Below are 16,578 nucleotides of genomic sequence, written 5' to 3'. Positions count from 1 at the left end.
AGTTAGGGCCCGAGCAGCGACCGCTGCGAGGTCCCTATTGTTTTTGTAAAAATTATTATTATTATTATTAGGGCCCGAGCAGCGACCGCTGCGAGGTCCCTATTGTTTTTCGTTCGAATTATTATTATTATTATTATTATTATTATTATTATTATTATTATTATTATTATTATTCTCCGTAAACGATCGCGATTTTGGGTACCTAAACATTTACGAAAACTCACCAAACTTTGCACACTCCTCAGGCCCGGCGAAAAATTTGATATTATGAAGTCGTCATAACAACGTGACTCTATAGCGCCCCCTAGCATAGAAAAATATAAACCAAGCCCGGCATGTTTGAGCTAGAGCAACGAAAATTGGCAGGCACGTGTAGCACCCCGAGACGCACAAAAAAGTCTATTGGGACCATGTAGCTAAAATGTACAGGAAGTGAGCTATGAATTTTTTAATGTCCAATTTTGACCTATTTTGGCACATTCACTGTGGTCATGCTTTTTCCCCCTTTGCAAACATTTTTCATCCAATTGACTTCAAACTTCGCATTTATCATCTCAAGACCTGAGAGAACAACTGGGCAAAACATCTTGCCTTTTCGAAATACTATATGACGGGGGCGGGGCATCAAATATTGCCTTTAAAATTTCATTTGTCCAGAAAGAGGAAATGCTTAATAACTCCCATGTTCAAGCTCCAAAAAATCTCAAACTTATCAGGCAACTTAATAGTCACGGCCTGAAAACATCTATATGATCAAATTCAGTTATCCATGTAGCGCCACCTAGTGGTAACAATAATTGTCATACTTTACATTTTTAGCTACTGCGCTGAGCTCGTTGAAGGGATCCAGTTGAAAATTGGTCAGAAAAGCCTTAAGATGTTGATCATGCCCCACACTGAATATTGTAACTTTTCGCCAAAGGGCGTGGCCGCTACGGTGCCGCAAAGTCTGAAGATTTTTCGTGACAACAAAAGCTGCATTAACTTGACCGAGATGATGCTATCTTCTCAAAATTTTACACAATTGATGAGAGTCCAGCCCTAAAGACATCTACGAACTTATATTTCATCTTACTGATAGCGCCACCTACTGGCAATTTTTTTTCTTACGATTTTTCTTCAATGTTTTTCTCCAACCACGTTAACTGGACCTACCTCATATTTGCTCAGATGAGGGTGTCGGCCTTCATGCTGTCACAACACGAAGTTTGTGAGTTTTCGCGAATCGCTGTGGGCGTGGCTAAGCGCTGTTCGCCAAGAAAACGACGCCAATTTTGAGGGCCTAAACTGGCCCAGAAACACATGAAACTTGGCACACACATCTGGCCTGGCAAAATTAGCAATTTTCTATCGTCGATTGTGTTATTTTTACAAAAATGACTCAATAGCGCCCCCTAGAAATCTTTAACGAAACAGCCCCAGTTGTACGTTTAAGCAAGAGCTACAAATTTTTTTTAGGTGTATTAGGAAGCCCAAGACCTACAAAAAAGTCTCTTGGACCCATATGCTAAAATGAACAGGAAGTGAGCTACGAATTTTTGAATGTCCCATTTTTGACGATTTTTTCACATTTACAGGGGGCATACTTTTGCCCACTTCTCCTACACGTTTCATCCGACTGACTTCAGACTTGACCTGGACCGTGTCAAGACCTGAGCCAACGACAGGGGGAAAAATCTTGACTTTTCGAAATACTATATGATGAGGGCGGGGCATCAAAATTTGTATTTTGCAATGAAAAAGGATAAGCTTAATAACTCCCCAGTACATGCTCCAAAAAATCCCAAACTTGACATGTATGTTTATAGTCAAGGCCTGAAGCTATCTCTATGACAACATTCAGTTATATATGTAGCGCCACCTAGCCCTTGAGGCATAAAAAAAAAAAATACCCCACTTACGGTATTTTTACAAAAATTGTAAATTCATTCTAAGTGTGATAACTAAGTCATTTATGAATATTCTTTTAATTTCCACCACTCAAAATGTTCACTGGCAGCAGACCTAACCAAACATACATATTTTTTTATTTAATTTTATTGATTTTTGATAGCCTCTATGGACTTTAAAAGCAATATCGTGAATGAAGGATATGCTTAATAACTCCCAGGTACATGCTCCAAAAAATCCCATACTTAAAATGTATATTTATAGTCAAGGCCTGAAGGTATCTCTATGACAAAATTCAGTTATAAATACAGCGCCACCTAGTCCTTGAGGCAAAAAAAAAATGCCTCACTTACGGTATTTTTACAAAAATTGTAAACTTATTGTAAGTGTGATAACTAAGTCATTTATGAATATTCTTTTACTTTCCACCACTCAATATGTTCACTGGCATCAGACCGATCCAAACATATGTGCTTTTTTATTTAGTTTAATTTTTATTTTTTATTTTTTTTGATCGCCTCTATGGACAATAAAAGCAATATTGGTCAATGAGTACGAGCGATGATGTGTATATGTACCTTTACAAAAAATACCAATCAGGGCAACTCATTGCCTAAAAATAAAAAAAGACGCTGATTTTTGCACATCTTAACAATCACCAAAACCCATTGAGCTTGACACACTCATCACACCTGGAAAAAAAAAAAAAATCCACGTAATGGTTTATCATGCCATTTTAAAAAAATTCTGTTTCCAATGTGCCAGTACCCCAACGTGCAAGTACCCCAACGTGGCCCGGGCTGCGAGGGCCCTTTATAGCTGCTCGCAGCTCTAGTTATTATTAGGGCCCGAGCAGCGACCGCTGCGAGGTCCCTATTGTTTTTGTAAAAATTCTTCTTCTTCTTCTTCTTCTTCTTCTTCTTCTTCTTCTTTATTCTCCGCAAACGATCACGATTTTGGGGACCTAAACATTCACGAAAACTCACCAAACTTTGCACACTCCTCAGGCCCGGCGAAAAATTTGATATTATGAAGTCGTCATAACAACGCGACTCTATAGCGCCCCCTAGCATAGAAAAATAAAAACCAAGCCCGGCACGTTTGAGCTAGAGCAACAAAAATTGGCAGGCACGTGTAGCACCCCGAGACGCACAAAAAAGTCTATTGGGACCATGTAGCTAGAATGTACAGGAAATGAGCTATGAATTTTTTTATGTCCAATTTTGGCCTATTTTGGCACATTCACTGTGGTCATGCTTTTTCCCCCTTTGCAAACATTTTTCATCCAATTGACTTCAAACTTGGCATTTATCATCTCAAGACCTGAGAGAACAACTGGGCAAAAAGTCTTGCCTTTTCGAAATACTATATGATGGGGGCGGGGCATCAAATATTGCCTTTAAAATTTCATTTGTCCAGAAAGAGCAAATGCTTAATAACTCCCATGTTCAAGCTCCAAAAAATCTCAAACTTCTCAGGCAATGTAATAGTCACGGCCTGAAAACATCTATATGATCAAATTCAGTTATACATATAGCGCCACCTAGTGGTTACAATAAATGTCATACTTTACGTTTTTAGCTACTGTGCTGAGCTTGTTGAAGGGATCCATTTGAAAATTGGTCAGAAAAGCCTTAACATGTTGATCATGCCCCACACCGAATATTGTAACTTTTCGCCAAAGGGCGTGACCGCTACGGTGACGCAAAGTCTGAAGATTTTTCGTGACAATAAAAGCTGCATTAACTTGACCGAGATGATCCTATCTTCTCAAAATTTCACACATTTGATGAGAGTCCAGCTCTAAAGACATCTACTAACTTACATTTCATCTAACTGATAGCGCCACCTAGTGGCAATTTTTTTTCTTACGAATTTTCTTCTACGTTTTTCTCCAAACACGTTAACTGGACCTACCTCATATTTGCTCAGATGAGGGTTTCGGCCTTCATGATGTCACAACACGGAGTTTGTGAGTTTTCGCGAATTGCTGTGGGCGTGGCTAAGCGCTGTTCGCCAAGAAAACAACGCCAGTTTTGAGGGTCTAAACATGCACAGAAACTCCTGAAACTTGGCACACACATCTGGCCTGGTAAAATGAGCAATATTTTATTGTTGATTGTGCTATTTTTACAAAAATGACTCAATAGCGCCCCCTCGAAATTTTTAACGAAGCAGCCCCGGTTGTACGTTTAAGCAAGAACGACGAATATTTTTAGGTGTATGAGGGAGCCCAAGACCTACAAAAAAGTCTCTTGTACCCATATGCTAAAATGAACAGGAAGTGAGCTACGAATTTTTGAATGTCCCATTTTTGACGATTTTTGCACATTCACAGGGGGCAGACTTTTGCCCACTTCTCCTACACGTTTCATCCGACTGAGTTAAGACTTGGCCTGGCCCATGTCAAGACCTGAGCCAACGACAGGGGGAAAAATTTTGACTTTTCGAAATACTATATGATGAGGGCGGGGCATCAAAATTTGTGTTTCGCAATGAAAAAGGATATGCTTGATAACTCCCCGGTACATGCTCCAAAAAATCCCAAACTTGACATGTATGTTTATCGTCAAGGCCTGAAGTTATCTCTATGACAACATTCAGTTATATATGCAGCGCCACCTAGCCCTTGAGGCATGAAAAAAAAATACCCCACATACGGTATTTTGTACAAAAAATGTAAACTCATTCTAAGTGTGATAACGAAGTCATTTCTGAATATTCTTTTAGTTTCCACCACTCAAAATGTTCACTGGCATCAGACTTATCCAAACATATATATATTTTTATTTATTTTTGATAGCCTCTATGGACATTAAAAGCAATATCGTGAATGAAGGATATGCTTAATAACTCCACGGTACATGCTCCAAAAAAAATCCCACACTTGACATGTATGCTTATAATCAAGGCCTGAAGGTATCTCTATGACAACATTCAGTTATAAATACAGCGCCACCTAGCCCTTGAGGCTTATATAAAAAAAAATAAAAATACCCCACATACGGTATTTTGTACAAAAAATGTACACTCATTCTAAGTGTGATAAGTAAGTCATTTATGAATATTCTTTTAGTTTCCACCACTCAAATTGTTCACTGGCTTGACACCGATCCAAACGTATGTACGTTTCCATTTTGTTTTATTCATTTTTGATTGCCCCTTTGGACAATAAAAGTAACATTGTGCAATGAGTACAACGAGCGATGATGTGTATATACACTTTTACAAAAAAATACCAATCAGGGCAACTCATTGCCTAAAAATAAAAAAGGACGCTGATTTTTGCAGGTCTTAACAATCACCAAAACCCGTTGAGCTTGACACACACACTGGCAAAAAAATATTCTACATGTAAACGTTTATTATGCCATTTTCAAAGAAATTTTGCTTCCAATATGCCAGTACCCCAATGTGCCAGTACCCCAACGTGCAAGTACCCCAACGTGCAAGGACCCCAACGTGGCCCGGGCTGCGAGGGCCCTTTATAGCTGCTCGCAGCTCTAGTTAGGGCCCGAGCAGCGACCGCTGCGAGGTCCCTATTGTTTTTGTAAAAATTATTATTATTATTATTATTATTATTATTATTATTATTATTATTATTATTATTATTATTATTATTATTATTATTATTATTATTCTTTATTCTCCGCAAACAATCGCGATTTTGGGTACCTAAATATTCACGAAAACTCACCGAACTTTGCACACTCCTCAGGTCCGGCGAAAAATTTGATATTATGAAGTCGTTATAACAACGCGACTCTATAGCGCCCCCTAGCGTAGAAAAATAAAAACCAAGCCCGGCACGTTTGAGCTAGAGCAACGAAAATTGGCAGGCACGTGTAGCACCCCGAGACGCACAAAAAAGTCTATTGGGACCATGTAGCTAAAATGTACAGGAAGTGAGCTATGAATTTTTTAATGTCCAATTTTGGCCTATTTTGGCACATTCACTGTGGTCATGCTTTTTCCCCCTATGCAAACATTTTTCATCCCATTGACTTCAAACTTGGTATTTATCATCTCAAGACCTAAGAGAACAGCTGGGCAAAAAGTCTTGCCTTTTCGAAATACTATATGACGGGGGCGGGGCATCAAATATTGCCTTTAAAATTTCATTTGTCCAGAAAGAGCAAATGCTGAATAACTCCCATGTACAAGCTCCAAAAAATCTCAAACTTCTCAGGCAACGTAATAGTCACGGCCTGAAAACATCTATATGACAAAATTCAGTTATACATATAGCGCCACCTAGTGGTTACAATAAATGTCATACTTTACGTTTTTAGCTACTGTGCTGAGCTCGTTGAAGGGATCCAGTTGAAAATTGGTCAGAAAAGCCTTAAGATGTTGATCATGCCCCACACCGAATATTGTAACTTTTCGCCAAAGGGCGTGGCCGCTACGGTGACGCAAAGTCTGAAGATTTTTCGTGACAATAAAAGCTGCATTAACTTGACCGAGATTATCCTATCTTCTCAAAATTTCACACATTTGATGAGAGCCAGCTCTAAAGACATCTACTAACTTACATTTCATCTAACTGATAGCGCCACCTAGTGGCAATTTTTTTTCTTACGAATTTTCTTCTACGTTTTTCTCCAAACACGTTAACTGGACCTACCTCATATTTGCTCAGATGAGGGTTTCGGCCTTCATGATGTCACAACACGAAGTTTGTGAGTTTTCGTGAATTGCTGTGGGCGTGGCTAAGCGCTGTTCGCCAAGAAAACAACGCCAGTTTTGAGGGTCTAAACATGCACAGAAACTCCTGAAACTTGGCACACACATCTGGCCTGGTAAAATGAGCAATATTTTATTGTTGATTGTGCTATTTTTACAAAAATGACTCAATAGCGCCCCCTCGAAATTTTTAACGAAGCAGCCCCGGTTGTACGTTTAAGCAAGAACGACGAATATTTTCAGGTGTATGTGGGAGCCCAAGACCTACAAAAAAGTCTCGTACCCATATGCTAAAATGAACAGGAAGTGAGCTTCGAATTTTTGAATGTCCCATTTTTGACGATTTTTGCACATTCACAGGGGGCAGACTTTTGCCCACCTCTCCTACACGTTTCATCCGACTGAGTTAAGACTTGGCCTGGACCATGTCAAGACCTGAGTCAACGACAGGGGGAAACATTTTGAATTTTCGAAATACTATATGATGAGGGCGGGGCATCAAAATTTGTGTTTCGCAATGAAAAAGGATATGCTTGATAACTCCCCGGTACATGCTCCAAAAAATCCCAAACTTGACATGTATGTTTATCGTCAAGGCCTGAAGTTATCTCTATGACAACATTCAGTTATATATGCAGCGCCACCTAGCCCTTGAGGCATGAAAAAAAAATACCCCACATACGGTATTTTGTACAAAAAATGTAAACTCATTCTAAGTGTGATAACGAAGTCATTTATGAATATTCTTTTAGTTTCCACCACTCAAAATGTTCACTGGCATCAGACTTATCCAAACATATATATATTTTTATTTATTTTTGATAGCCTCTGTTGACATTAAAAGCAATATCGTGAATGAAGGATATGCATAATAACTCCACGGTACATGCTCCAAAAAAAATCCCACACTTGACATGTATGCTTATAATCAAGGCCTGAAGGTATCTCTATGACAACATTCAGTTATAAATACAGCGCCACCTAGCCGTTGAGGCTTATATAAAAAAAATTAAAAAAAATACCCCACATACGGTATTTTGTACAAAAAATGTACACTCATTCTAAGTGTGATAACTAAGTCATTTATGAATATTCTTTTAGTTTCCACCACTCAAATTGTTCACTGGCTTCACACCGATCCAAACGTATGTACGTTTCCATTTTGTTTTATTCATTTTTGATTGCCCCTTTGGACAATAAAAGTAAACATTGTGCAATGAGTACAACGAGCGATGATGTGTATATACACTTTTACAAAAAAATACCAATCAGGGCAACTCATTGCCTAAAAATAAATAAGGACGCTGATTTTTGCAGGTCTTAACAATCACCAAAATCCGTTGAGCTTGACAGACACTGGCAAAAAAAATATTCTACATGTAAACGTTTATTATGCCATTTTCAAAGAAATTTTGCTTCCAATATGCCAGTACCCCAACGTGCCAGTACCCCAACGTGCAAGTACCCCAACGTGCAAGGACCCCAACGTGGCCCGGGCTGCGAGGGCCCTTTATAGCTGCTCGCAGCTCTAGTTATTATTATTATTCTTCTTCTTCTTCTCCGTAAACGATCACGATTTTGGGTACCTAAACATTTACGAAAACTCACCAAACTTTGCACACTCCTCAGGCCCGGCGAAAAATTTGATATTATGAAGTCGTCATAACAACGCGACTCTATAGCGCCCCCTAGCATAGAAAAATAAAAACCAAGCCCGGCATGTTTGAGCTAGAGCAACGAAAATTGGCAGGCACGTGTAGCACCCCGAGACGCACAAAAAAGTCTATTGGGACCATGTAGCTAAAATGTACAGGAAGTGAGCTATGAATTTTTTAATGTCCAATTTTGGCCTATTTTGGCACATTCACTGTGGTCATGCTTTTTCCCCCTTTGCAAACATTTTTCATCCAATTGACTTCAAACTTGGCATTTATCATCTCAAGACCTGAGAGAACAACTGGGGAAAAAATCTTGCCTTTTCGAAATACTATATGACGGGGGCGGGGCATCAAATATTGCCTTTAAAATTTCATTTGTCCAGAAAGAGCAAATGCTTAATAACTCCCATGTTCAAGCTCCAAAAAATCTCAAACTTATCAGGCAACTTAATAGTCACGGCCTGAAAACATCTATATGATAAAATTCAGTTATTCATGTAGCGCCACCTAGTGGTTACAATAAATGTCATACTTTACGTTTTTAGCTACTGTGCTGAGCTCGTTGAAGGGATCCAGTTGAAAATTGGTCAGAAAAGCCTTAAGATGTTGATGATGCCCCACACCGAATATTGTAACTTTTCGCCAAAGGGCGTGGCCGCTACGGTGACGCAAAGTCTGAAGATTTTTCGTGACAATAAAAGCTGCATTAACTTGACCGAGATGATCCTATCTTCTCAAAATTTCACACATTTGATGAGAGTCCAGCTCTAAAGACATCTACTAACTTACATTTCATCTAACTGATAGCGCCACCTAGTGGCAATTTTTTTTCTTACGAATTTTCTTCTACGTTTTTCTCCAAACACGTTAACTGGACCTACCTCATATTTGCTCAGATGAGGGTTTCGGCCTTCATGATGTCACAACACGAAGTTTGTGAGTTTTCGCGAATTGCTGTGGGCGTGGCTAAGCGCTGTTCGCCAAGAAAACAACGCCAGTTTTGAGGGTCTAAACATGCACAGAAACTCCTGAAACTTGGCACACACATCTGGCCTGGTAAAATGAGCAATATTTTATTGTTGATTGTGCTATTTTTAAAAAAATGACTCAATAGCGCCCCCTCGAAATTTTTAACGAAGCAGCCCCGGTTGTACGTTTAAGCAAGAACGACGAATATTTTTAGGTGTATGAGGGAGCCCAAGACCTACAAAAAAGTCTCTTGTACCCATATGCTAAAATGAACAGGAAGTGAGCTACGAATTTTTGAATGTCCCATTTTTGACGATTTTTGCACATTCACAGGGGGCAGACTTTTGCCCACTTCTCCTATACGTTTCATCCGACTGAGTTAAGACTTGGCCTGGACCATGTCAAGACCTGAGCCAACGACAGGGGGAAAAATTTTGACTTTTCGAAATACTATATGATGAGGGCGGGGCATCAAAATGTGTGTTTCGCAATGAAAAATGATATGCTTGATAACGCCCCGGTACATGCTCCAAAAAATCCCAAACTTGACATGTATGTTTATCGTCAAGGCCTGAAGTTATCTCTATGACAACATTCAGTTATATATGCAGCGCCACCTAGCCCTTGAGGCATGAAAAAAAAATACCACACATACGGTATTTTGTACAAAAAATGTAAACTCATTCTAAGTGTGATAACTAAGTCATTTATGAATATTCTTTTAGTTTCCACCACTCAAAATGTTCACCGGCATCAGACTTATCCAAACATATATATATTTTTATTTATTTTTGATAGCCTCTATGGACATTAAAAGCAATATCGTGAATGAAGGATATGCTTAATAACTCCACGGTACATGCGCCAAAAAAAATCCCACACTTGACATGTATGCTTATAATCAAGGCCTGAAGGTATCTCTATGACAACATTCAGTTATAAATACAGCGCCACCTAGCCCTTGAGGCTTATATAAAAAAAAATAAAAAATACCCCACATACGGTATTTTGTACAAAAAATGTACAATCATTCTAAGTGTGATAACTAAGTCATTTATGAATATTCTTTTAGTTTCCACCACTCAAATTGTTCACTGGCTTCACACCGATCCAAACGTATGTACGTTTCCATTTTGTTTTATTCATTTTTGATTGCCCCTTTGGACAATAAAAGTAACATTGTGCAATGAGTACAACGAGCGATGATGTGTATATACACTTTTACAAAAAAATACCAATCAGGGCAACTCATTGCCTAAAAATAAAAAGGACGCTGATTTTTGCAGGTCTTAACAATCACCAAAACCCGTTGAGCTTGACACACACACTGGCAAAAAAATATTCTACATGTAAACGTTTATTATGCCATTTTCAAAGAAATTTTGCTTCCAATATGCCAGTACCCCAACGTGCCAGTACCCCAACGTGCAAGTACCCCAACGTGCAAGGACCCCAATGTGGCCCGGGCTGCGAGGGCCCTTTATAGCTGCTCGCAGCTCTAGTTTATCTTGTTTCTTTTGGCACTTCCTGTCGTGACTTTATTTTGAAAGAGCGGACCAGAAGTTATGTGCGGCGACGTTGCGGCAACTTGACTTCTTCAGTGCGGTCACTTTTCAACGTTGTACACGGCAGTGGCGAGTTGTAGTTTAGCTTCAAGTTGTTAATCAACTCAGGATGCGTCGTAAACAGTCCTCTTGAGTGGATTTACTAACAGAAGTTTGTCGAAAATCCCACTTCTGACACCAGTTGTCGTGCTTTTACCTCTAGTGTGATGGCGGCGTGTGGGCGGAAAGAATCACACGACAAAACGAGGGATCCTCTTACTTCACTTTACTGGTCTTCCAGCAGGTTAGTCACAATAATGACAGCTGATGGTCGTTTCAGCTCGGACACAGACAGCATTCCAGCAATGTCCATGCAGTGAGCCGAAAGTACCATACACCCAGAAACAACTTAACTACAAGTCTCGCGATGATAACGTGACATAGACAGGCGTGATGCATTCACTGACCTAGACTAGGATGGGAAAAACTAAAACAAATGATTAGTACACGTCACAGGCTTATTAACAGTTTAACTGTACTAATATAGCAATAAATAAAATCCCCCCCACAGAAAACACTCATAAGTGGGTGTTTTACGCCAGGATCCCTGGATGGGATAATAAGAGCAAAGGAACAACTTCATTTTTTGCATCAACCATTCAGTCTCAGTATTGTGAGTCGGGACTTTCAGAAGTTAGGTTTACATTTCACACCGATGTGCTTTCCATTTCGTTGTTGATGTTTCTGATCAATGGTTCTGAATGATGCAAACCAATCTGAGTAGCACTCGGAAAACTACCCAATGAGAGAAAATTTATATTCACATTCTTACTCAGACACGGCGCTCCGCATACGCTTATCACGCACTGCGCATAGGGCACCAACTGCCTAAGGGGGCACCAAAAAACAAATCAAGCCCGTAAAAATAATCATATTAGTAATTATAATATCAGTGTCTAATATTTAAAATAAAATCTTGTAAAGCATGTTAATAAATACAAAAAATAACGTAGCATTATTTACTCGAGCGGTATCACCGGTCTACGTTGGTGCCCCCCTCCTCCCCTAGTAGTTTGTTCCTCTTCGGGAAAGGGGGAGGGCTGCGGGGTGCACTTTTGCTCCAACGGAGCAAACTACTAGGGAAAGGAGGAGGGGGGCGGGGTGCACCTTTGCTCCAATGGAGCAAACTACTCAGGAAAGGGGGAGGGGGTGGGGTGTACTTTATGCTTCAATCGCAAATTTGGCAGAAGTTCATTCTTGGATATCTGGACATGTCATCAAAAAGGCATCAAGAATTGGAGGCGGAAAAGAGGAAAAGAAAAAAACAATGAGATGATGCTCGCGCGTCACTTGCAGGTATGACAATGACAATTTGTTTGTTTATTTTGTAGCAGCTACGTTTACATGACCACAGTTAACAAAAAACAAACAAAAACACTCCAAACCGCCGCAGTGGAATGGTTGTGACCAGCACGTTCATTATACGGTATGTTAAATGGATTGTGACGAGACAATATTGTTTCATATGGAACGGCCAAGAGCGGCATGTACTGGTGAAAGTGTCATTTGAAAATAATAATAATAATAATAATCATCATCATCTTAAGGCTAAGTAGATTTCCTCATTTCATATTCATAGTTTTAACATTATGTCCAGAATTTTTACATAGTGCCCTATCAGTCCTTCTCTAAAAAGGTATATTATTAAAATTTTCATGTACCTGTGTTTTAAATATTGGCCAGCACAATACCATAATCCTAATCAATTTAGAAAATGTTTGATCATGGTTCAAAACCATATTTCATTGTAGAATCCCTGAATATTGTCTTGTATTTCTGAATACAGGATCAATGCTTCAATATGTTCAAGGAGCATTTCATACCCTAACATAAATGCGGAAATTGCACAAAAGCTGTCATATGATGACCTGATAGCCGATTTTGCAGCCCAGAAATGTAGACATGTGCCTCTTTAGGGCCTCTACTAACTTGCTTGCACTTTGTTTATTTCCAGATGTTTATTTGTTAATTTTAGTGGCATTGAGTTTTATTTTTTATTTTAATTAATTTAGCGTTATTTGAGTATTTGGTGTCATTGTTAGTTTTATAAAGACTTATTATTTATCACTTATTTTTGTGAACATTTTTAAAACTTCAATATTGACACTTACAAGTAGGGCTGGGTATCGATTCAGATTTCCAGAATCGATTTAATTCGTTTCACAAGGGCCCGATTCAATTCATGATTCACAACGATTTTCGATTCAGTTGAGGAATTCATGCAGCACATATTTTAGACAGTCAAAAGAACCAATGCTGCAAAGAGTAGAAACTTCTTGCTCTAATTTAATGCATTATTAAGAATATGAATATTTACATTAGGAATTGAATCCATTGCAGTTACATTCATCTGTTTCATTTAACATGGCCTTATAAAAACAATAAATAATAATTTAAATAAATTACAACGACAGCACAGGCTGTGTAAATAAATTGACAAAAATGGGGGGGTCGATATATTGATACATGGTTTTATGTATCGATATTGGGATATGAAAAGGTGTATTGATATGATAGCGATATATCAATATTTCAAACCCAGTTATTTTGTTTAATAAAGCAAAAGTGACAAATACTCAGATATTGTTCATTTCTACCAGGGGAGGGGTGATGGGGTGTGGGGACGGAGTGTTGGGGGGGGTGGGCACCACAAAACATTTATGCTTAGGGCACCAAAATGGCTAGCGCCGGCCCTGTTCTTACTGATGAAATATGCATTTAGAACTTTTCCCACACTTATTTTATACTTATTGGTACAACCGTATGCAACACACAGTAGGGTAGAGGTAAGATTGAACCTAAAAAATCCAGCCCGACCCGACCCAGGCCCACGGGCATTAAAGCCCGACCCAGCCCGAGCCCGACCAATTAACTTGATTTGCAGGCCCGAGCCCGAAGCAAACCAGAAATTTCAATTTATCCCATAGTATTTTTGGCAGGAAAAAAACGCAAGATTTTTTAAGGTTCTATATATTTTTATGATCATGATAAATACATTTGCACAACGAAATGACGCTGGAACACAGAATAAGAGGTCTGACAAAGAGAGAGTGAAAGAGAGATCTTGATGCGTGTCATGAATTCACGTATTCATGGTAGTTCAACAACTGGGCTTTATTAACAGACACACGAGGCAACAACGGCAGAACTCCCTCGGGCATATCAGACTGTCGTAAGGAAAAACGCTGTCTCCAGGACGGCTATGCTGGGTGAAGTCAAATGATTCAGGAGAGTGAAACTTAGCCATCACGTTGCTTCAATCTTGACTGCAGGGCGAAAGAGCAACTTCTGTGCTTGCGAGGCAACAACGGCAGAACTCCCAGGCTCATGCATATCAGACTGTCGTAAAGTGTGGCTACTGCTGTAAACAAGGGGTGATACTCATTCCAAAGACCGCTAACACCTCCTAATGGCGATCCGTAGAATAACAGTTTTAAATGACACCACAATGCGCACTCGCTTAATTACGCGGAGAAATACTGCAGCCCACTAGGCTTTAAATAGAATAATGCAACTTACAGCGTTCCGTCTGTTTTATCCAAATTATTTATTTACAAGTATTCCTTAGTTTAGTATCCACGCATCGTTTTAGTATTCATTTTTCTAAACATATTTATTTATTTAAAAAAAGTCAGCGAGAGAGAAGCCCGGGCTCGACCCGAACGTAATGATTGAATTTCGGGCCGGGTCGGGCTCGGGCTAAAGATCTTACCTCTACAGTAGGGGTGTGCTCAAAAAATCGATACGGCAACGATCGTTGCGGGCCTCATTACAATACACGTATCGATACAGAGGCGTCAGAATCAATATTGCTCGTTAACTTTAAACAGGCAGTTAACGTTTGCCTTTGCAGCTTGCATTGTGCCTAAAAAATAAAAACCAGCAGCGTCTTTGAAGTTAATTGCCTTCAATTCATGCAAAAAAGCTCACCAGTGATTGGACACTGTGTCTTGCTAAAAAAAATTAAAACAGAAAGAATATCAGCATTTATTTACTTATAAACATAACGTGGCACGTATCTTAATGTACCAATTTTCGCATATTTTGTTCAAAATCGAAATAGAATAGAAAAATGCTGTTTTTATTTCCCCAAATATTTCAAATAAGCACAGTAAAGAGCTGTAACTTTAATACTTTGTTATTTTTGCTCATATCGGCTCATGCCTATTATACATTTTCCCGGTGTGTCTGTGAAAACTGCTCCTTGCTCTGCAGTGCGTACACATTTAGACCAGGCATGCCGCTTTGTGGTAAACCAGAAGAGCTACTAACAAAAACATTTTTGTCATCCTTCATAATAAACATACCCTTTAAGTATACATATGACTGTTATTATAAAATGCAAGTAAAGTAATGTAAAATATCAGGATACGTATCGCCTTGAAGATCATGTATTGGGATACATATGTATCGCGATACGTATCAGATCGTGACCCCAGTATCGTGATATGTATCGTATCGTGATGTCGGCGGCAATACCCAGCAGTAACACACACTGGTATTTTCCTTCTCAAGGAAAAAAATAACGTGAAAGGTCAATAATGTGTTCAACTGACAGTAGGTCAGATAGGTGTGGCAATGCAAGATGGCCGCCGCAGGCTTCACTTCTCGCTACAGCATGAGCAGCCGTTTATTTTTACGTCCGTGCTGTATCAGCACGTGAATCCCCCGTCTGACCGAGTCTTTTTGAAGCTTTGAGCTGGGACAGCATGGTAGTGTTTTTATTTCATTTTCTTTGTCATATGAAGACTATGTGCAACTGGACTTTTCGACAGTAGTCCGACATGCCGTAAAGCGCAGCTAGGGTGTTACTATAGCAACGCCTGCATGTGTGCTGTGTGCTGTTTTAGCCGTTACCCGCCACGTTGGATTGTGTTGTGTTTGAGCCACAAATAAAGTGTTTTGGGTTAAGTAAAACACTTGTGCCAATTTTGACCAATATCAATTTACATTCTTAACTCAAGAACTATGGTTCAACACACGCATTCAGGTTTGCTAACATCACGTTTACAGCGGCCGACTTGAATGACGTAAGCATGCTTCTCTCACAAAGCAGAGATCTGTAAAAGTTCTGGATTATGCGTGCGCATGTTAATGTGATGAGCGCAGGACTTCCATTCTATATGTAAGTCCATTGATGAGCGGCGCTCGCCGGAACAGCTTTTGGGGATAAAAACATGCATTGTCAACCGTACCGGAATGCCGATAGTACGTTCTTTGCACGTTGAGAAGTACCTAAAGGCTCATGTGAGAGTTTTAGAAGTGCCGGAGCTCCGTACCGGTGTGTTCCGGCCCACTTAAAACACTGGTTGTACTCACTTTTTTGAGTTACTGTATTCCTTCATCTCTAGATTCATTTGCGCCAGTTCCATGGAACACGGTATGCTGCCATTGCTATGGTGAGTGCGAAGGAGCTGGAGGTCCAGGAGTGCCACCTGAAATCATGCCAAGAATCTGACGAGGAGCAGTGACACAAGCGTTTTGTAGCTTTGCAAAAATGTCACTGAACGTTTTTCATTAAAAAGGAAATTGATAAAATACTGCATATTTTTGTCTGTGTAGATTGTCGGTCATCCAATTCATGGTAATCTGCAAAGGTTAATTAGGGGAAACTATACTCTTGGTTGTTGATTTCATCTTGACCACAAAAATCTCTCTCTCTCTCTCTCTCTCTCTCTCTCTCTCTCTCTCTCTCTCTCTATCTCTCTCTACATACATATATATATAAACGATTATCGGCCGGTTGCAACTTTTTGCAACCTCAGTTCCAA

The 16,578-nt window shown here is 39.5% G+C and overlaps 1 protein-coding gene across 2 annotated transcripts in view; it reads left to right on the top strand.

Annotated features, from left to right (window-relative positions):
- The window catches only part of spg21 (SPG21 abhydrolase domain containing, maspardin), a 183,955-nt gene extending 167,603 nt beyond the window's left edge, over window positions 1-16,352 (top strand). For both annotated transcript variants that reach the window (XM_077518234.1, XM_077518230.1), the window contains one exon: window positions 16,159-16,352. In XM_077518234.1, coding sequence (XP_077374360.1) covers window positions 16,159-16,278 — 120 coding nt within the window. In that variant the 3' untranslated portion in view covers window positions 16,279-16,352. The remainder of the gene's footprint in view (window positions 1-16,158) is intronic.
- The last annotated feature ends 226 nt before the right edge of the window (window positions 16,353-16,578 follow it).

The sequence above is a fragment of the Festucalex cinctus genome, chromosome 4 (genome assembly GCF_051991245.1).
Source record: "Festucalex cinctus isolate MCC-2025b chromosome 4, RoL_Fcin_1.0, whole genome shotgun sequence".
In the NCBI taxonomy this organism is placed as follows: Eukaryota; Metazoa; Chordata; class Actinopteri; order Syngnathiformes; family Syngnathidae; genus Festucalex; species Festucalex cinctus.
This window is presented reverse-complemented; position numbering and strand designations above follow the sequence as displayed.